Raw genomic sequence first — 21,166 nt, 5'->3', positions numbered from 1 at the left:
AAATTCCAAATAAAAAAATTCCAAATTAAAAAATCCAAATAAAAAATTCCAAATAAAAATTCCAAATTAAAAATTCCAAATTAAAACATTCAAAATTTAAAAATTCCAAATAAAAGATTCCAAATTAAAAAATTCCAAATAAGACCTGCAATAATTCCCGTTGCCAGCGCATCGCGGCGGCGGCGCTGGGCTGGAGCCTGCGGTACTTCGGGATCAGCGTGGACGGACGGACGGACATGGACGGGGACGGACTGGTGGACGTGGCCGTGGGGGCGCAGGGGGCGGCCGTGGTGCTGCGGTGAGCGGGGGACAGGGACGGGGACAGCCCGGGAATGGGGACAGGGACAGGGACAGCCCGGGAATGGGGACAGCCCGGGAATGGGGACAGGGACAGGGGATGGGGACAGCTCGGGAATGGGGACAGGGACACCTCGGGATTGGGGACAGGGACAGCCCGGGAATGGGGACAGCCCGGGAATGGGGACAGGGACAGGGACACCTCGGGAATGGGGACAGGGACAGGGACAGGGGATGGGGACAGCCCGGGAATGGGGACAGGGACAGCCCGGGAATGGGGACAGGGACACCCCAGGGACATGGACAGGGGACAGGGACCCCCGGGAATGGGGACAGGGACATGGAGAGGGGACAGGGACACCCCGGAATGGGGACATGGAGAAGGGACAGGGACATGGACAAGGGACAGGGACATCCCCGGAATGGGGACAGGGACCCCCGGGAATGGGGACAGGGACATGGAGAGGGGACAGGGACACCCCGGAATGGGGACATGGAGAAGGGACAGGGACATGGACAAGGGACAGGGACATCCCCGGAATGGGGACAGGGACCCCCGGGAATGGGGACAGGGACCCCCGGGAATGGGGACAGGGACATGGAGAGGGGACAGGGACACCCTGGGAATGGGGACAAGGAGAGGGGACAGGGACACCCCGAGAACAGTGACATGTGGGCCATGGGGACACTCCGTGCCTCAGTTTCCCCTTGCGAGAGACTCCGGGACGCTCCCAGCGCTCTCCCCGCCTCAGCCGGACCCAGGGCCGGCTGTCGCTGTCCCCAGGCTGAGGTGCCCGCCGTGGCCGTGTCCCCCAGGTCCCTCTGGATCCTCCAGGTGGCCGCGGCGCTGTCGGTGGAGCCGGCGGCCGTCAGCGTCACCCGGCGGAACTGCCGGCGCGGCGGCTCCGGCGCCGTCTGCCTCCGCGCCCGCCTCTGCTTCCGCGCCCAGAGCCGCGCCCCCAGCGCCCCCCGGGGAATGGGGGTGGGTGAGTGCGGGCCGGGGGGCTGCAGGGTCCGGGCAGCGTCCCTGGAGCAGCCCTGGCTGGGTGGGGAGCGCCTCAGAGCATCCTAAAGGGTCCTGGAGCCTTCCAGAAACATCCCAGAGAATCCCAAAGGGTCCTGGCAGCATCCCAAAGGGTCCTGGCAGCATCCCTGGAGCACCCCTGGCTGGGTGGGGAGCACCCCAGAGCATCCCAAAGGGTCCTGGAGCCTTCCAGAAACATCCCAGAGCATCCCAAAGGGTCCTGGAGCATCCTGGCAGTGTCCCTCGAGCACCCCTACCTTGGTGGGGAGCACCCCAGGAACATCCCAGAACATTCCAAAGGGTCCTGGACCAACCCAAAGGGTCCTGGAGCCTTCCAGAAACATTCCAGAGCATCCCAAAGGGTCCTGGAGCATCCCAGAGCATCCCAGAGCATCCCAAAGGGTCCTGGGAGTGCCCCTGGAGCACCCCTGGCTGGGTGGGGAGCACCCCAGGAACATCCCAGAGCATTCCAAAGGGTCCTGGAGCATCCCAGAGCATTCCAAAGGGTCCTGGCAGCATCCCTGGAGCACCCCTGGCTGGGTGGGGAGCGCCCCGGAGCATCCCAAAGGGTTCTGGAGCCTTCCAGAAACATCCCAGAGCATCCCAAAGGGTCCTGGAGCATCCTGGCAGTGTCCCTGGAGGACCCCTGGCTGGGTGGGGGGCGCTCCAGAGCATCCCAAAGGGTCCTGGAGCATCCCTGGAGCATCCCTGGCTGGGTGGGGAGCACCCCAGATCATCACAGAACATCCCAAAGGGTCCTGGAGCATCCCAGAGCATCCCAAAGGGTCCTGGCAGCATCCCTGGAGCACCCCTGGCTGGGTGGGGAGTGCCCCGGAGCATCCCAAAGGGTCCTGGAGCCTTCCAGAAACGTCCCAGAGCATCCCAAAGGGTCCTGGGAGTGCCCCTGGAGCACCCCTACCTTGGTGGGGAGCACCCTAGAGCACCCAAGAACATCCCAAAGAGTCCTAGAGCAACCCAAGGGGTCCTGGAGCGACCTAAAGGGTCCTGGCAGTGCCCCTGGAGCACCCCTGGCTGGGTGGGGAGCATCCCAGGAACATCCCAGAGCATCCCAAAGGGTCCTGGACCAACCCAAAGGGTCCTGGAGCATCCCAGAAACATCCCAGAACATCCCCAAGGGTCCTGGGAGTGTCCCTGGAGCACCCCTGGCTGGGTGGGGAGCACCCCAGAGCACCCCAGAGCATCCCAAAGGGTCCTGGGAGTGTCCCTGGAGCACCCCTGGCTGGGTGGGGAGCACCCCAGAGCACCCCAGAGCATCCCAAAGGGTCCTGGGAGTGTCCCTGGAGCACCCCTGGCTGGGTGGGGAGCACCCCAGAGCATGCCAGAGCATCCCAGAGCATCCCAAAGGGTCCTGGGAGTGTCCCTGGAGCACCCCTGGCTGGGTGGGGAGCGCCCCAGAGCATCCCAGAGCATCCCAAAGGGTCCTGGGAGTGTCCCTGGAGCACCCCTGGCTGGATGGGGAGCAGCCCAGGAACATCCCAGAGCATTCCAAAGGGTCCTGGGGCATCCCAGAGCATCCCAAAGGGTCCTGGAGCATCCCAGAGCATCCCAAAGGGTCCTGGGAGTGTCCCAGAGCATCCCCGCAGTCCCCTGGGGTCCCTCCCAGCGGAGCAGCCTCTCCCGCGGCTGTCCCGGCCCTGAGCCGCCCCCTGTCCCGCAGCTCTCCGCTACAACGTGTCCCTGGAGGAGCGGAGCCCGGCGTCCCGAGCCGCCTTCGACTCCGGCGCCCGCCGGCTGCTCCAGCGCCGCGCCGAGCTCCCGCTGGGCCGCCAGAGCTGCACCCGCGTCCCCTTCCACGTCCTGGTCAGCCCCGCGCTCCTCCCGGCCCGCCGGGGCTCCTCCAGCCCCGTTCCCGGGGTCCCCCCGGGATGAGGCTGACGGGACGCGCCGGTTGTGCAGGACACCTCGGATTACCTGCGGCCCCTCAGCCTCGGCCTCAGCTGGGCGCTGGACGCGGCGGGCGGCTCCGTGCTGGATGAGGCGGCTCCCACCTCCCTGCGCAAACTGGTGGGTACTGGGAGGGGTGGGCCCGGGCTCTGGGATGGGCACTGGGCACTGGGATGGGCACCGGGATCACCCCCGGGCGCTGGGATTACACCCGGGCACTGGGATCACCCCTGGGCACTGGGATCACACCAGGATCACCCCTGGGCACTGGGATCACACTGGGATCACCCCTGGGCACTGGGATCGGCACCGGGATCACCCCCGGGCGCTGGGATCACACCAGGGTCACCCCTGGGCTCTGGGATCACCCCTGGGCACTGGGATCACACTGGGATCACCCCCGGGCACTGGGATGGGCACTGGGATCACCCCTGGGCACCGAGATCACCCCTGGGCACCGGGATCACCACTGGGCACCGGAATAACCCCCGGGCACTGGGATCGGCACCGGGATCACCCCTGGGCACTGGGATGGGCACCGGGATCACCCCTGGGCACTGGGATCACCACTGGGCACCGGGATCACCCCCAGGCACTGGGATCGGCACCGGGATCACCCCTGGGCACTGGGATCACCACTGGGCACCGGGATCACCACTGGGCACCGGAATAACCCCCGGCCACTGGGATCGGCACCGGGATCACCCCTGGGCACTGGGATCACCACTGGGCACTGGGATCACCCCGGGACCCCACGATCACCCCAGGCACTGGGATCACCCTGGGATCCCCCCTGGGCACTGGGATCACCCCTGGGCACTGGGATCCCCCCTGGGCACTGGGATCACCCTGGGATCCCCCCTGGGCACTGGGATCACCCCCGGGCACTGGGATCACACTGGGATCACCCCTGGGCACTGGGATCACCCCCAGGCACCGGAATAGGCACCGGGATCACCTCTGGGCACCGGGATCACCTCTGGGCACCGGAATAGGCACCAGGATCACCCCTGGGCACCGGGATCACCCCTGGGCACAGGGATCAGACCAGGATCACCCCCAGCCATTGGGGTCACCCCCAGGCACTGGGATCACACTGGGATCACACCTGGACCCCGGGATCACCCCCGGGCACCGGGATGGGCATTGGGATCACCCCCGGGCACTGGGGTTCCCCCTGGACCCCGGGATCACCCCCGGGCACCGGGATCACCCCGGGGTCCCCCCTGGCTCCTTCCAGATCCCGTTTTTCAAGGATTGCGGCGACGACGACGAGTGCGTCACCGACCTGGTGCTCAAGGCCACCACGGACATCGTGGGCTCCAGGTACCCCCGGTGTCCCCCCGGTGTCCCCACGGTGTCCCCACGATCCCAGGGGCGCCCTGTGACCCCCCTGGCCTCCAGGCAGAGCCCCCACATCGTGCGCAAGGGCCGGAGGAGGATGCTGGTGGAGGTGGAGCTGGAGAACCGCGAGGAGAACGCCTACAACACCAGCCTGTGGCTGCACCTGTCTGGGAACCTCCACTTCTCCAGCCTCGTGCTCCAGGTGCAGCCTGGGGGGAGCCCAAATCCCTGAGGAGGCCCACCAAGTCCCTGAGGAACCCCTCCAAACTGTCCCACCAAGTCCCTGAGGAACCCCTCCAAACTGTCCCACCAAGTCCCTGAGGAGCCCCACCAAGTGGGGTTCCTCCTTCATGAGGAGTTCCTCCAAACTGTCCCACCACATCCCTGAGGAGCCCCTCCAAATTGTCCCACCAAGTCCCTGAGGAACACCTCCAAACTCCCACCAAATCCAATCTCCAATGGGAGATGTTGGGGACACCATGGAGCCCCAGATGCCACCTGGGAGAGGTTGGGGACACCATGGAGCCCCAAGTGCCACCTGGAAGGAGCTGGGGACACCATGGAGCCCCAAGTGCCACCTGGGAGGAGCTGGGGACACCATGGAGCCCCAGATGCCACCTGGGAGGAGCTGAGGACACCATGGAGCCCCAGATGCTACCTGGGAGGAGCTGGGGACACCATGGAGCCCCAAGTGCCACCTGGGAGAGGTTGGGGACACCATGGAGCCCCAGATGCCACCTGGGAGGAGCTGGGGACACCATGGAGCCCCAAGTGCCACCTGGGAGAGGTTGGGGACACCATGGAGCCCCAAGTGCCACCTGGGAGATGTTGGGGACACCATGGAGCCCCAGATGCCACCTGGGAGAGGTTGGGGACACCATGGAGCCCCAGATGCTACCTGGGAGATGTTGGGGACACCATGGAGCCCCAAGTGCCACCTGGGAGGAGCTGGGGACACCATGGAGCCCCAGATGCCACCTGGGAGAGGTTGGGGACACCATGGAGCCCCAAGTGCTACCTGGGAGAGGTTGGGGACACCATGGAGCCCCAAGTGCTACCTGGGAGAGGTTGGGGACACTATGGAGCCCCCCAGGGGTCCGTTGGTGCCACCTGGCAGTGTCCCAAGCCCCCAGCTCCATGTCCCCGTGGTGTCCCCCCGGCAGGAGCCCAGCTCGGTGAAGTTGGAGTGCTCAGCCCTGGGGGGGCACCGCCGGCGCTGCAGCGTGGGCTACCCCGTCTTCCGCTCGCAGGCCAAGGTAGGACCCCCAGAGACCCCCAGGGGACCCCCAGAGACTTGCCCAGCCTCGTGCTCCAGGTGCGGCCTGGGGGGAGCCCAAATCCCTGAGGAGCTCCTCTGAGCTCTCCACCAAATCCCTGAGGAACCCCTCCAAACTGTCCCCCCAAATCCCTGAGGAACCCCTCCAAACTGTCCCACCAAATCCCTGAGGAGCTCCTCTGAGCTTTCCACCAAATCCCTGAGGAACCCCTCCAAATCCCTGAGGAACCCCTCCAAACTGTCCCACCAAATCCCTCCCAACTGTCCCACCAAATCCCTGAGGAACCCCTCCAAACTGTCCCACCAAATCCCTCCCAACTGTCCCACCAAATCCCTGAGGAACCCCTTCAAACTGTCCCACCAAATCCCTGAGGAACCTCTTCAAACTGTCCCACCAAAACCCTGAGGAGCCTCTCCAAACTGTCCCACCAAATCCCTGAGGAACTCCTCCAAAATGTCCCACCAAATCCCTGAGGAACCCCTCCAAATCCCTGAGGAACCCCTCCAAATCCATGAGGAACCCCTCCAAAATGTCCCACCAAATCCCTCCAAACTCTCCCACCAAATACCTGAGGAACCTCTTCAAACTTCCCGCCAAATCCCTCTACACTCTCCACCAAATCCTTGAGGAGCTCCTCCAAAATGTCCCACCAAATCCCTGAGGAACCTCTCCAAACTGTCCCATCAAATCCCTCCAAACTCTCCCACCAAATCCCTGAGGAGCCCCTCCAAAATGTCCCACCAAATCTCTGAGGAGCCTCTCCAAACTCTCCACAAAATCCTTGAGGAGCCTCTCCCAGCTGTTCCACCAAATGTCTGAGGATCTCCTCCAAAACGTCCCACCAAATCCATGAGGAACCCCTCCAAACTCTCCCACCAAATCCTTGAGAAGCTCTCTCAAACTCTCCACCAAAACCCTGAGGAGCCCCTCCAAACTGTCCCACCAAAACCCTGAGGAGCTCCTCTGAGCTCTCCACCAAATCCATGAGGAGCTCCTCCAAAATGTCCCACCCAGTCCCTGAGGAACCCCTCCAAAAGTGTCCCACCAAAACCCTGAGGATCCTCTCCAAAAGTGTCCCACCAAATCCTTGAGGATCTCCCCCAAACTGTCCCACCAAATCCTTGAGGAACTTCTCTGAGCTCTCCACCAAATCCCTGAGGATCTCCCCAGATGGTCCCACCCCGTCCCTGAGGAGGGTCCCTGTCCACCGAAGCCCCTCGGGACCCCCAGACACCCCCTGCCCCCCAGGTGTCCTTCACGCTGGAGCTGGAGTTCAGCTGCTCCGTCCTGCTGGACCACGCCGAGGTCACGCTCAGCGCCACCAGGTAGGGGGTGTGGCCTCGCCCTGGGGGGAGGGGCCTCACCCCAGGGGGCGTGGCTGGAATTTGGGGACACTCCCGAGTGTCCCCCCCACGCAGTGACAGCACCGAGGTGACGCCGCAGGACAACGTGGTGACGCTGTCCGTGCCCATCCGCTACGAGGCCAACGTGTTCCTGTCCAGGTGGGGCTGGGGGCGTCACGGGGGGTGGGGAGGGGACACCCACCAGGGGTGGGGACCCCCCGTGTGTCCCCAAAAGGGGGGGGGTCACTGATGGGGACAGCCACCATGGATGTCACCCCCCGTGTCACCCCCAGCACCACCAACCTGTCCCGGTACGAGCTGCAACCCCTGGGGACCTTCAGCCCCAGCTCCGGCCCCGAGTTCAGCACCACGCTCAAGGTGAGAGGGTGAGGAAGGTGATGGTGATGGTGAGGAAGGTGATGGTGGTGGTGATGGTGGGGATGGTGGGGATGGTGGTGGTGGTGGTGGGGATGGTGGTGGGGATGGTGAGGAAGGTGATGGTGATGGTGAGGAAGGTGATGGTGATGGTGGGGATGGTGGGGATGGTGGTGGGGATGGTGGGGATGGTGGTGGGGATGGTGGTGGTGGTGGGGATGGTGGTGGGGATGGTGGGGATGGTGAGGAAGGTGATGGTGATGGTGAGGAAGGTGATGATGATGGTGATGGTGGTGGGGATGGTGGGGATGGTGGTGGGGATGGTGGTGGTGGGGATGGTGGGGATGGTGGTGGGGATGGTGGTGGTGGTGATGGTGATGGTGGTGATGGGGATGGTGGTGGTGGGGATGGTGGGGATGGTGGTGATGGTGATGGTGGGGATGGTGGTGGTGGTGATGGTGGGGATGGTGGTGGTGGTGATGGTGGGGATGGTGGTGATGGTGGTGATGGTGGGGATGGTGGTGGTGGGGATGGTGGTGGTGATGGTGGGGATGGTGGGGATGGTGGTGATGGTGGGGATGGTGGTGGGGATGGTGGGGATGGTGGGGATGGTGGTGATGGTGGTGGTGGGGATGGTGGTGATGGTGATGGTGGTGGTGGGGATGGTGGGGATGGTGGTGATGGTGGTGGTGGGGATGGTGGTGATGGTGATGGTGGTGGTGGGGATGGTGGGGATGGTGATGGTGGGGATGATGGTGATGGTGGTGGGGATGGTGGTGGTGGTGGGGATGGTGGGGATGGTGGTGATGGTGATGGTGGGGATGGTGATGGTGATGGTGGGGATGGTGGTGGTGGGGATGGTGGGGATGGTGGTGGTGGTGATGGTGGGGATGGTGGTGATGGTGGTGGTGGTGGGGATGGTGGTGGTGGGGATGGTGGTGGTGATGGTGGGGATGGTGGTGATGGTGGGGATGGTGATGGTGGTGATCGTGGGGATGGTGGTGGTGGTGGAGGTGGGGATGGTGGTGGTGGTGGTGGTGGGGATGGTGGGGATGGTGGGGATGGTGGTGGAGGTGGGGATGGTGGTGGTGGTGGTGGTGATGGTGGTGGGGATGGTGGTGGTGATGGTGGGGATGGTGGGGATGGTGATGGTGGTGGGGATGGTGGGGATGGTGGTGGTGGGGATGGTGGTGGGGATGGTGGTGGGGATGGTGGGGATGGTGGTGGGGATGGTGGTGGGGATGGTGGTGGGGATGGTGGGGATGGTGGTGGGGATGGTGGTGGGGATGGTGGTGGGGATGGTGGTGGTGGTGATGGTGGCGATGGTGGTGGTGGGGATGGTGGGGATGGTGGTGGTGGGGATGGTGGTGGTGGTGGTGGTGGTGGTGATGGTGGTGGGGATGGTGGTGGTGGTGGTGATGGTGGTGGTGGGGATGGTGGTGGTGGTGGGGATGGTGGGGATGGTGGGGATGGTGGTGGTGGGGATGGTGGGGATGGTGGTGGTGGTGGTGGTGATGGGGGCGTGGTGGTCTCGGGGGTCCCGAGGGGCTTTGGTGGACAGGGATCCTCCTCAGGGGTTGGGTGGAGAGTTTGGAGGGAGTTGGTGGGACGGTTTGGAGATGCTCCTCAGGGATTTGGTGGGAGAATTTGGAGGGATTTGGTGGGAGAGTTTGGAGGGGCTCCTCGGGGTTTGGAGATGCTCCTCAAGGATTGGGTTGGACATTTTGGAGATGCTCCTCAGGGATTTGGTGGGAGAGTTTTTGGAGATGCTCCTCAGGGATTTGGTGGGAGAGTTTGGAGATGCTCCTCAGGGATTTGGAGATGCTCCTCAGGGACTGGGTGGGATATTTTGGAGATGCTCCTCAGAGATTTGGAGATGCTCCTCAAGGATTTGGTGGGATATTTTGGAGATGCTCCTCAGGGATTGGGTGGGACATTTTGGAGGAGCTCCTCAGAGATTTGGAGATGCTCCTCAGGGATTGGGTGGAGCTCACTGTGCCCCCTTTCCCCCCACCCAGGTGCAGAATTTGGGGTGCTACCCCCTCCAGAACCTCACCCTGCACGTGGCCCTGCCAACCCTGGGCCACCACGGGGCCACCATCCTGTCTGTCACCAAGGTCCTGGCTGAGAATGTGAGTCTGGGGGACACCTGGGGGTGGGGGTGTCCCCCCTGGGGTGCCCCCTGAGCCCCCCTGTGCCCCTCCCCAGGCCACCTGCAGGCTGCACCCCCCCCACTGAGGACACCCCGGTGGTCCCGGTGCCCCCCCGAGGAGCTGCTGCACACCGAGAGGCTGGTAGGGCTGGCTGGGCCCCGCCGGGGGGTTCGGGGGGTCCCCAAAACTCCAGGGGGGTCCCCAAAACTTCAGGGGGGTCCCCAAAACTCCCAAAGGGGTTCGGGGGGTCCCCAAAACTTCAGGGAGGGCCCAAAATTCCAGGGGGGGGTTCAGGGGTTTGGAGGTTTCAGAGGGGACCCCCCCCAGCACTCCCTGGGGATTTGGGGGGTTCAGGAGGGGGTCCCCAAAACTCTGGGGATTTGGAGGGTCCAGGAGGGGGTCCCCAGCACTCCCAGGGGGTTTGGGGGGGTCAGGGGATCCTCACCTTGAGGATTTGGGGGGTTCAGGGGGTTCCCCATCATTCCCAGGGTATTTGGGGGGTTCAGGGGGGTCCCCCACCGTGAGGATTTTGGGGGTTCAGGGGTCCCCCACCACTCTCGGAGTATTTTGGGGGTTCAGGGGTCCCCACCCCAGGGGTTTTGGGGGGGTTCAGAGGATCCTCACCCTGAGGATTTTGGGGTTCAGGGGGTCCCCACCACTCCCGGGCTACTTGGGGGGTTCAGGGGATCCCCACCCCAGGGTTTGGGGGTTCAGGTGGGATCCCCACCACTCCCGGGGTATTTTGGGGGTTCAGGGGGATCCCCCCCCTGGGAATTTGGGGTTCAGTGTCCCCCTGTCCCCCAGGAGTGCTCCAGCGGCCGCTGCCCCACCACTCCCGGGGTATTTGTGGGTTCAGGGGATCCCCACCCCAGGAGATTTCGGGGTTCAGGGGTCCCCCACCACTCCCGGGCTATTTTGGGGGTTCAGAAGGGTTCCCCCCCCAGGATTTGGGGGTTCAGGGTCCCCCACTGTCCCACCCCAGGGGTTTTGGGGGTTCAGGGGGGTTCCCCACCCAGGAGATTTCGGGGTTCAGTGTCCCCCTGTCCCCCAGGAGTGCTCCAGCGGGCGCTGCCCCACCACTCCCGGGGTACTTGGGGGGCTCAGGGGGGTTCTCCCCCGGGGATTTCGGGGTTCAGTGTCCCCCTGTCCCCCAGGAGTGCTCCAGCGGCCGCTGCCCCACCACTCCCGGGGTACTTGGGGGGCTCAGGGGGGTTCCCCCCCAGGATTTCGGGGTTCAGTGTCCCCCTGTCCCCCAGGAGTGCTCCAGCGGGCGCTGCCCCACCACTCCCGGGGTACTTGGGGGGTTCAGGGGGGTTCCCCACCCCAGGGTTTTGGGGGTTCAGGTGGGATCCCCACCACTCCCGGGGTATTTGTGGGTTCAGGGGGATCCCCCCCCTGGGAATTTGGGGTTCAGTGTCCCCCTGTCCCCCAGGAGTGCTCCAGCGGCCGCTGCCCCACCACTCCCGGGGTATTTGGGGTTCAGGGGGGTTCTCCCCCAGGAATTTGGGGTTCAGGGGTCCCCCACCACTCCCGGGGTATTTGGGGGGTTCAGGGGTGTTCCCCACCCCAGGGTTTTGGGGGTTCAGGGGTCCCCCACCACTCCCGGGGTACTTGGGGGGCTCAGGGGTGTTCCCCACCCCAGGGTTTTGGGGGTTCAGGGGTGTCCCCCACCACTCCCGGGGTACTTGGGGGGCTCAGGGGGGTTCCCCCCCCAGAATTTCGGGGTTCAGTGTCCCCCCTGTCCCCCAGGAGTGCTCCAGCGGGCGCTGCCCGCAGCTGCGCTGCCGCCTGGCGGGGCTGGGCCGGGCCGGGGCCGGCTCCGTGCGGCTCCTGCGGCGCCTCCGGGAGAGCTCCCTGCGCACGGTGCGAGCGGAGCGCGGGGGGGGAACCGGGAATTCCTCGTGGGGTTTGGGGGGAGGGGTCGGTACAGCCGGAACGGGCCGGGAATGACCGGGGGGGTCATTGCGGGGGTCGGTCACTTCGTGTCTTTCCTGGGCTGGGTTGTTCTCGTAGCTTTTTATTTCGTTTTTATTTCCATTTATTGGTTTGGTTTTTATTGAATTTTGTTATCGTATTTCATTTCCTATTCGTTTTATTGCTTTATTTTTAATTATTTTATTGAATTTTATTATCATATTTCATTTCATATTCATTTCATTGCTTTATTTTAAATTATTTTATTGAATTTTATTATAATATTTAATTTCCTATTTGTTTTATTGCTATATTTTAATTATTTTATTGAATTTTATTATAATATTTCATTTCCTATTTATTTTATTGCTATATTTTAATTATTTTATTGAATTTTATTATACTATTTCATTTCATATTCATTTTATTGCTATATTTTAATTATTTTATTGAATTTTATTATCATATTTAATTTCATATTCATTTTATTGCTTTATTTTAAATTATTTTATTGAATTTTATGATAGTATTTTATTTCATATTCATTTTATTGCTTTATTCTATTATTTTATTGAATTTTATTATATTTTATGTCATATTCATTTTATTGCTTTATTTTTAATTATTTTATTGAATTTTTAGATAATATTTATTTTCCTATTTATTTTATTGCTATATTTTAATTATTTTATTTAACTTTATTATAATATTTTATTTCATATTCATTGCATTGCCTTATTTTAAATTATTTTATTGTATTTTATTATACTATTTCATTTCCTATTGATTTTATTGCTTTATTTTTAATTATTTTATTGAATTTTATTATAATATTTAATTTCATATTCATTTTATTGCTTTATTTTAATTATTTTATTGAATTTTATTATCATATTTCATTTCCTATTCGTTTTATTGCTTTATTTTTAATTATTTTATTGAATTTTATTATAATGTTTAATTTCATATTCATTTTATTGCTTTATTTTTAATTATTTTATTGAATTTTATGATAATATTTAATTTCATATTCATTTTATTGCTTTATTTTTATTTATTTTATTGAATTTTATGATAATATTTAATTTCATATTCATTTCATTGCTTTATTTTTAATTATTTTATTGAATTTTATGATAGTATTTTATTTCATATTCATTTTATTGCTTTATTATTTTATTGAATTTTATTATATTTTATGTCATATTCATTTTATTGCTTTATTTTTAATTATTTTATTGAATTTTATGATAATATTTATTTTCCTATTTATTTTATTGCTATATTTTAATTATTCTATTTAACTTTATTATAATATTTTATTTCAAATTCATTTAATTGCCTTATTTTAAATTCTTTTATTGAATTTTATGATCATATTTCATTTCCTATTTATTTTATTGCTATATTTTCATTATTTTATTGAATTTTATTATAATATTTCATTTCCTATTTATTTTATTGCTATATTTTAATTATTTTATTGAATTTTATTATCATATTTAATTTCATATTCATTTTACTACTTTATTTTTAATTATTTTATTGAATTATATTTATAGTTATAGTTATATTTATATTTAATTATATTATATTATATATTATATATTATATATTATATATTTATATAGGTTATATTATATTACATTTTATTATATTATTTATACATTATATTTTTATTTATATTTATAGTTATACTTATATTGGTTATATTATATTATATTATATTATATTATATTATATTATATTATATTATATTATATTATATTATATTATATTATATTATATTATATTATATTATATTATATTATATTATATTATATTATTTTTCTAATTTATATTTAGATTTAGCTTTATATGTACATGTATATTTAGATTTAGATTTTATGTATAGCTCTATTTATATTTATAATTATATATTTCTATTTATAGTTTCATTTAACATTATTATTGTATTTAATTTCAGTATCGTCCCATTTAATTCTAGTATAATATTATTTAATTTAAATTACCATTTTATTTAATTTTACTGTTTTATTGAACTTTATCATTATTCCATTGACCTTTAGGATTATTTTATTGACCTTTATTATTATTTTATTGACCTTTAGGATTATTTTATTGATCTTTATTATTATTTTATTGACCTTTAGGATTATTTTATTGATCTTTATTATTATTTTATTGACCTTTAGGATTATTTTATTTATTTTTATTATTATTTTATTGACCTTTAAAATATTTTATTGACCTTTAGGATTATTTTATTTATCTTTATTATTATTTTATTGACCTTTAGGATTATTTTATTGATCTTTATTATTATTTTATTGACCTTTAGGATTATTTTATTGATCGTTATGATTATTTTATTGACCTTTATTATTTTTTTATTGATATTTACGATTATTTTATTGACCTTTAGGATAATTTTATTGACCTTTATGATTATTTTATTGACCTTTAGGATAATTTTATTGAATTTTCTGGCTGAATCCGTGCTTTGTAATTCCCTTTTTCCCCCAGGTGAAGTTCAGGGTCCTGAGGATCGTCACCAGCGTCTGGCTGGGGGTCCAGGGGGGGCTCCTGCTGCTGGAGGAGGGGGGGCAGCGCAGGGAGGTAGGACCCCAAATTCCCATTTTTCCCCCCAAATCCCCATTCCCCCCAAAATTCCCCATTTTCCCCCAAATTTCCCATTTTCCCCCCCTAAATTCCCCATTTTCCCCCAAATTTTCCCATTTTTCCCCCCCAAAATTCCCATTCCCCCCCCCAAATTCCCCATTTCCCCCCAAATTCCCCATTTCCCCCCTAAATTCCCATTTTTCTCCCCAATTCCCCCTTTTTTCCCCTTAAATTCCCATTTTTCCCCCCAAATTCCCATTTCCCCCCAAAATCCCATTTTTCTCCCCTAAATTCCCATTTTCCCAAAATCCCCATTTCCCCCCCCTAAATTCCCATTTTTCTCCCCACATTCTCCCTTTTTTCCCCTTAAATTCCCATTTTCGCCCCCAAATTCTCATTTTTCCCCCCAAATTTCCCATTTTCCCCCCCCAAATTTCCATTCCCCCCTAAATTCCCATCTTTCCCCAAATCCCCATTTTCCCCCCCATTTCCCATTTTCCCCCAAATCCCCATTTCCCCCCAAATCCCCATTTTTTCTCCCCCAATTTCCCATATCCCCCCCATTTTCCATTTTCCCCCCCCAATTCCCGTTTCCCCCCAAATTCCCATTTCCCCCAATTTCCCATTTTCCCCCCTAAATTCCCCATTTTTTCCCCTCCCAAATCCCCATTTCCCCCCCAAATCCCCATTCTCCCCCTAAATTCCCCATTTTTCCCCCCATTTCCCCATTTTTCCCCAAATCCCCATTCCCCCCAAATCCCCATTTCCCCCCTAAATTCCCAATTCCCCCAAATCCCCATTTCTCCGAATTTTCCATTTTTCCCCCCTAAATTCCCCATTTTTTTCCCTCCCAAATCCCATTTCCCCCCAAATCCCCATTTTCCCCAAATTCCCATTTCCCCCAAATCCCCATTTCCCCCCCAAATCCCCGTTTCCCCCCATTTCCCCCCCATCCCCATTTTCCCCCCCCAATTCCCATTTTCCCCCCAAATCCCCATTTTTCCCCCCCACCCCCCCCCCAACCCCATAACCCCCCCCCCAACCCCAATAACCCCCCAATACCCATATCCCCCCAATCCCCAAAAGACCCCCCCCCACCCCCAAACCCCCCCCCACCCCAATACCCCCCTAACACCCCTGTTATATTCCACCTAACCCCCCAATTTCCCATCTCCCCCCCCAATTTCCCCATTTCCCCCCCAATTTCCCATTTCCCCCCCAAATCCCCATTTCCCCCCAATTCCCATTTCCCCCAAATCCCCATTCTCCCCCAATTTCCCATTTTTCCCCCCTAAATCCCCATTTCCCCCCAAATCCCCATTTCCCCCCCAATCCCCATTTCCCCCCCAAATCCCCATTTCCCCCCCAATCCCCATTTCCCCCCCAAATCCCCATTTCCCCCCAAATCCCCATTTCCCCCCTAATCCCCATTTCCCCCAAATCCCCATTTCCCCCCAAATTCCCCATTTCCCCCCTAAATTCCCATTTTTCTCCCCAATTCCCCCTTTTTTCCCCTTAAATTCCCATTTTCCCCCCAAATTCCCCATTTTTTCCCCCTAAATCCCCATTTCCCCCCAAATCCCCATTCCCCCCCCAAATTCCCCATTTCCCTCCCAAATTCCCCACTTCCCCCCAAATCCCCGTTTTCCCCAAATCCCCATTTCCCCCCCAATTCCCGTTTCCCCCCTAAATTCCCATTTCCCCCCTAAATTCCCCATTTTTTCCCCTCCCAAATCCCCATTTTCCCCCCCAATCCCCATTTCCCCCCCATTTTCCATTTCCCCCAATTCTCCCATTTTCCCCCAAATCCCCATTCCCCCCCAATTCCCATTTCCCCCCCAAATCCCCATTTCCCCCCTAAATTTCCCATTTTTCTCCAAATCCCCATTTCCCCCTAAATTCCCCATTTCCCCCCAAATCCCCATTTCCCCCCTAAATTCCCCATTTCCCCCCAAATCCCCATTTCCCCCCTAAATTCCCCATTTTTCCCCAAATCCCCGTTTCTCCCCCCAATTTTCCCGTTTTTCCCCCCTCCCTCCCCAGGTGCTGCTGGAGCTGCTGCCGGCCCGGGGGGTCCCGGGGTCCCTCTGGATCCTGGGGGGCAGCGCCCTGGGGGGGCTCCTGCTGCTGGCCCTGCTCAGCCTCGGCCTCTGGAGGGTCAGGGGACACCGGGGACACCGGGGGGACACCGGGGGGACACCGGGGGGGGCACCGGGGGGGGGGCACGGTGGCACCGAGGGGTGACACTGAGGGGGGGCAGAGTGGCACCGGGGGGGGCATGGTGGCACCTTGGGGTGACACTGAGGGGAGGGGACACGGGGGGATTGAGGGGGGGCATGGTGGCACCTTGGGGTGACACTGAGGGGAGGGGACACGGGGGGATTGAGGGGGGGCATGGTGGCACCTTGGGGTGACACTGAGGGGAGGGGACACGGGGGGATTGAGGGGGGGCATGGTGGCACCTTGGGGTGACACTGAGGGGGGGTACGGTGGCACTGAGGAGTGACACCCAGGGAGGGGACACGGTGGCATTGAAGGGGGGCATGGTGGCACTGAGGGGTGACACTGAGGAGAGGGGACACGGTGGCACTGAGGGGGGGCACGGTGGCACTGAGGGGTCACAGTGAGCGGGGGGCAGAGTGGCACCGGGGGGGCATGGTGGCATCAAGGGGTGACATTGAGGGGAGGGGATATGGTGGCACCTTGGGGTGACACTGAGGGGAGAAGACATGGTGGCACCGAGGGGTGACATTGAGGGGGGCATGGTGGCACCGAGGGGTGACATCAAGGGGGGGACACGGTGGCATTGAGGGGGGGCACTGAGGGGGGGCAGAGTGGCACCAGGGGGGGCATGGTGGCATCAAAGGGTGACATCAAGGGGAGGGGACACGGCGGCACTGAGGGGGGCATGGTGGCACCGAGGGGTGACACCCAGGGAGGGGTACGGTGGCACTGAGGAGTGACACCCAGGGAGGGGACACGGTGGCATTGAAGGGGGGCATGGTGGCACCTTGGGGTGACACCCTGGGGAGGGGACATGGTGGCATTAAGGGGGCATGGTGGCACCGAGGGGTGACACTGAAGGGGGGCACGGTGGCACCTTGGGGTGGCATCAGGGGGGCATCAAGGGGTGACACCCCGGGGAGGGGACACGGTGGCACTGAGGGGGGAATGGTGGCACTGAGGGGTCACAGCGAGTGGGGGGGCAGAGTGGCATCGGGGGGGCACGGTGGCACTGAGGGGTGACATCAAGGGGGGGACACGGTGGCATTGAGGGGGGGCACGGTGGCACTGAGAGGTCACAGTGAGTGGGGGGGCAGAGTGGCACTGGGGGGGACACGGTGGCACCGAGGGGTGACACCCCGGGAGGGGATATGGTGGCATTGAGGGGGGGCATGGTGGCACCAAGGGGTGACACTGAGGGGAGGGGACACGGTGGCACTGAGGGGTCACAGTGAGCGGGGGGCAGAGTGGCACCAGGGGGGGCATGGTGGCATCAAGGGGTGACACTGAGGGGAGGGGATATGGTGGCACCTTGGGGTGACACTGAGGGGAGAAGACATGGTGGCACCGAGGGGGTGACACCCCCGGGAGGGGATATGGTGGCATTGAGGGGGGGCATGGTGGCACCAAGGGGTGGCATCAGGGGGGGCACACCGAGGGGGTGACACTGAGGGGACGCATGGTGGCACTGAGGGGTGACACTGAGGGGGGAACGGTGGCACTGAGGGGTCACAGCGAGTGGGGGGGCAGAGTGGCACTGGGGGGGGCACGGTGGCATCGAGGGGTGACATTGAGGGGAGGGGACACGGTGGCATTGAGGGGGGGCATGGTGGCACCTTGGGGTGACATTGAGGGGGTCATGGTGGCACTGAGGGGTGACACTGAGGGGAGAGGACATGATGGCACTGGGGGGGGCACGGTGGCACCGAGGGGTGGCATCAGGGGGGCACTGAGGGGTGACACTGAGTGGGGGCAGAGTGGCATCAAGGGGGGCACGGTGGCACCTTGGGGTGACACTGAGCAGGGGCACGGTGGCACTGAGGGGTGACACTGAGGGGAGGGGACACAGTGACCCCAAGGGGGGCATGGTGGCACTGAGGGGTGACACCCAGGGGAGGGGCCATGCTGTCACCTTGGGAGGGTCACGCTGTCCCCCTGGGGGAGGGTGCCAATGTCACCTTGAGGAGGGTTCAGATGCCACCTGGGCGGGGTGGGGGGCCATGATGTCACCTTGGGAGGGTGGCAGTGTCACCCTGGGAGGTGACAGAAGTGTCCCCATCCCCCCCCCCCTCCCCCCAGCTGGGATTCTTCTCCCACCCGAAACCCTCCCGGGAGGAGGAGGAGGAGGAGGAGGAAGAGGAGGACGAAGAGCACTGAGGGGACAGCTCTGCTTGGTGACATCCAGGACTGTCCCCAGGGCCACGTCCCAGGCCCTGCCGGGGTTGGCACGGCTCAGGGACGAGGAGGAGGAGCGGGAGGATGAGGAAGGTCCGGGGAAGGAGCGGCTCAATAAAGCTCCAGCCTGAGGAACTGCTGAGGGCTGCCGGGAATGGGGCAGGAATTCTGCATCCAGGGGGGGAAAAACATCCCTGGAATGATCTGGAATGGTCCCAAATGTCCCACGGTGGTGTGGGAGCAGGAATTCTGCATCCAGGGGGGGAAAAATGTCCTGGAATGATCTGGAATGGTCCCAAATGTCCCACGGGGGTCTGGGAGCAGGAATTCTGCATCCAGGGGGGGAAAAACATCCTGGAATGATCCCAAATGTCCCACGGGCCTGCAGAGGGTCTGGGGCAGGAATTCTGCATCCGGGGGGGGAAAATGTCCTGGAATGATCTGGAATGGTCCCAAATGTCCCACGGTGGTGTGGGAGCAGGAATTCTGCATCCAGGGGGGGAAAAAATATCCTGGAATGATCCCAAATGTCCCACGGTGGTTTGGGAGCAGGAATTCATCATCCAGAGGGGGAAAAACATCCCTGGAATGATCCCAAATGTCCAACGGGCCTGCAGAGGGTTTGGGAGCAGAAATTCTTCATCCAGGGGGAATAAAACCCCTGGAATGATCCCAAATGTCCCACAGTGGTCTGGGGCAGGAATTCTGCATCCAGGGGGGAAAAATGTCCTGGAATGATCCCAAATGTCCCACGGGGGTCTGGGGCAGGAATTCTGCATCCAGGGGGAAAAATATCCTGGAATGATCTGGAATGGTCCCAAATGTCCCACGGGCCTGCAGGATTGATCCCAAATGTCCCACGGGGGTCTGGGGGCAGGAATTCTGCATCCAGGGGGGAAAACAAAATCCTGGAATGATCCCAAATGTCCCACAGTGGTCTGGGGCAGGAATTCTGCATCCAGGGGGGAAAACAAAATCCTGGAATGATCCCAAATGTCCCACAGTGGTTTGGGAGCAGGAATTCTGCATCCAGGGGGAAAAAACATCCCTGGAATGATCTGGAATGATCCCGAATGTCCCACAGTGGTCTGGGGCAGGAATTCTGCATCCAGGGGGCGAAAAAACATCCCTGGAATGATCTGGAATGGTCCCAAATGTCCCACGGGGGTCTGGGGCAGGAATTCTTCATCCAGGGGGGGAAACATCCCTGGAATGATCTGGAATGATCCCAAATGTCCCACGGGGGTCTGGGGGCAGGAATTCTTCATCCAGGGGGGGGAAAAACAAAATCCTGGAATGATCTGGAATGGTCCCAAATGTCCCACGGGGGTCTGGGGCAGGAATTCTGCATCCAGGGGGGGAAAAATGTCCTGGAATGATCTGGAATGGTCCCAAATGTCCCACGGGGGTCTGGGAGCAGGAATTCTGCATCCAGGGGGGGAAAACAAAATCCTGGAATGATCTGGAATGGTCCCAAATGTCCCACGGGCCTGCAGGAATGGTCCCAAATGTCCCACGGGGGTCTGGGGCAGGAATTCTGCATCCAGGGGGGAAAAAATATCCTGGAATGATCTGGAATGGTCCCAAATGTCCCACGGTGGTGTGGGAGCAGGAATTCTGCATCCAGGGGGGGAAAAATGTCCTGGAATAATCCCAAGTGTCCCACGGGCCTGCAGGATTGATCCCAAATGTCCCACGGGGGTCTGGGGGCAGGAATTCTGCATCCAGGAGGAATAAAATCCCCTGGAATGATCCCAAATGTCCCACAGTGGTCTGGGGCAGGAATTCTGCATCCAGGGGGGAAAAAACATCCCTGGAATGATCTGGAATGATCCCAAATGTCCCACGGGGGTCTGGGGGCAGGAATTCTTCATCCAGGGGGAAAAAACATCCCTGGAATGATCCCAAATGTCCCACGGGCCTGCAGGAATGATCCCAAATGTCCCACGGGGGTCTGGGGCAGGAATTCTGCATCCAGGGGGGATAAAATATTCTGGAATGATCCCAAATGTCCCACGGGCCTGCAGAGGGTCTGGGGGCAGGAATTCTGCATCCAGGGGGAAAAAAAATATCCTGGAATGATCCCAAATGTCCCACGGGGGTCTGGGGGCAGGAATTCTGCATCCAGGAGGAATAAAATCCCCTGGAATGATCCCAAATGTCCCACAGTGGTCTGGGGCAGGAATTCTGCATCCAGGGGGGAAAAAACATCCCTGGAATGATCTGGAATGATCCCAAATGTCCCACGGGGGTCTGGGGCAGGAATTCTGCATCCAGGGGGGAAACAAAATCCTGGAATGATCCCAAATGTCCCACGGGGGTCTGGGGGCAGGAATTCTGCATCCAGGGAGGGAAAAAATATCCTGGAATGATCCCAAATGTCCCACGGGCCTGCAGGATTGATCCCAAATGTCCCACGGGGGTCTGGGGGCAGGAATTCTTCATCCAGGGGGAAAAAACATCCCTGGAATGATCCCAAATGTCCCACGGTGGTCTGGGGGCAGGAATTCTTCA

At 56.7% G+C, this 21,166-nt stretch overlaps 1 protein-coding gene across 1 annotated transcript in view; it reads left to right on the top strand.

Moving 5' to 3' along the window:
• Nucleotides 1-18,809, top strand: part of ITGA10 (integrin subunit alpha 10) — a 39,146-nt gene extending 20,337 nt beyond the window's left edge. The window contains 17 exon segments of the mRNA XM_059871433.1: nucleotides 168-298; nucleotides 1,114-1,283; nucleotides 3,000-3,142; nucleotides 3,239-3,346; nucleotides 4,467-4,552; nucleotides 4,631-4,772; nucleotides 5,734-5,826; nucleotides 7,096-7,172; nucleotides 7,266-7,349; nucleotides 7,484-7,568; nucleotides 9,584-9,701; nucleotides 9,785-9,825; nucleotides 9,827-9,859; nucleotides 11,468-11,581; nucleotides 14,159-14,251; nucleotides 16,298-16,411; nucleotides 18,557-18,809. Of these exon segments, the coding sequence (XP_059727416.1) occupies nucleotides 168-298; nucleotides 1,114-1,283; nucleotides 3,000-3,142; nucleotides 3,239-3,346; nucleotides 4,467-4,552; nucleotides 4,631-4,772; nucleotides 5,734-5,826; nucleotides 7,096-7,172; nucleotides 7,266-7,349; nucleotides 7,484-7,568; nucleotides 9,584-9,701; nucleotides 9,785-9,825; nucleotides 9,827-9,859; nucleotides 11,468-11,581; nucleotides 14,159-14,251; nucleotides 16,298-16,411; nucleotides 18,557-18,634 (1,710 nt within the window). The 3' untranslated portion in view covers nucleotides 18,635-18,809.
• The last annotated feature ends 2,357 nt before the right edge of the window (nucleotides 18,810-21,166 follow it).

This window comes from Haemorhous mexicanus, chromosome 31, assembly GCF_027477595.1.
Source record: "Haemorhous mexicanus isolate bHaeMex1 chromosome 31, bHaeMex1.pri, whole genome shotgun sequence".
Classification (NCBI taxonomy): domain Eukaryota; kingdom Metazoa; phylum Chordata; class Aves; order Passeriformes; family Fringillidae; genus Haemorhous; species Haemorhous mexicanus.
This window is presented reverse-complemented; position numbering and strand designations above follow the sequence as displayed.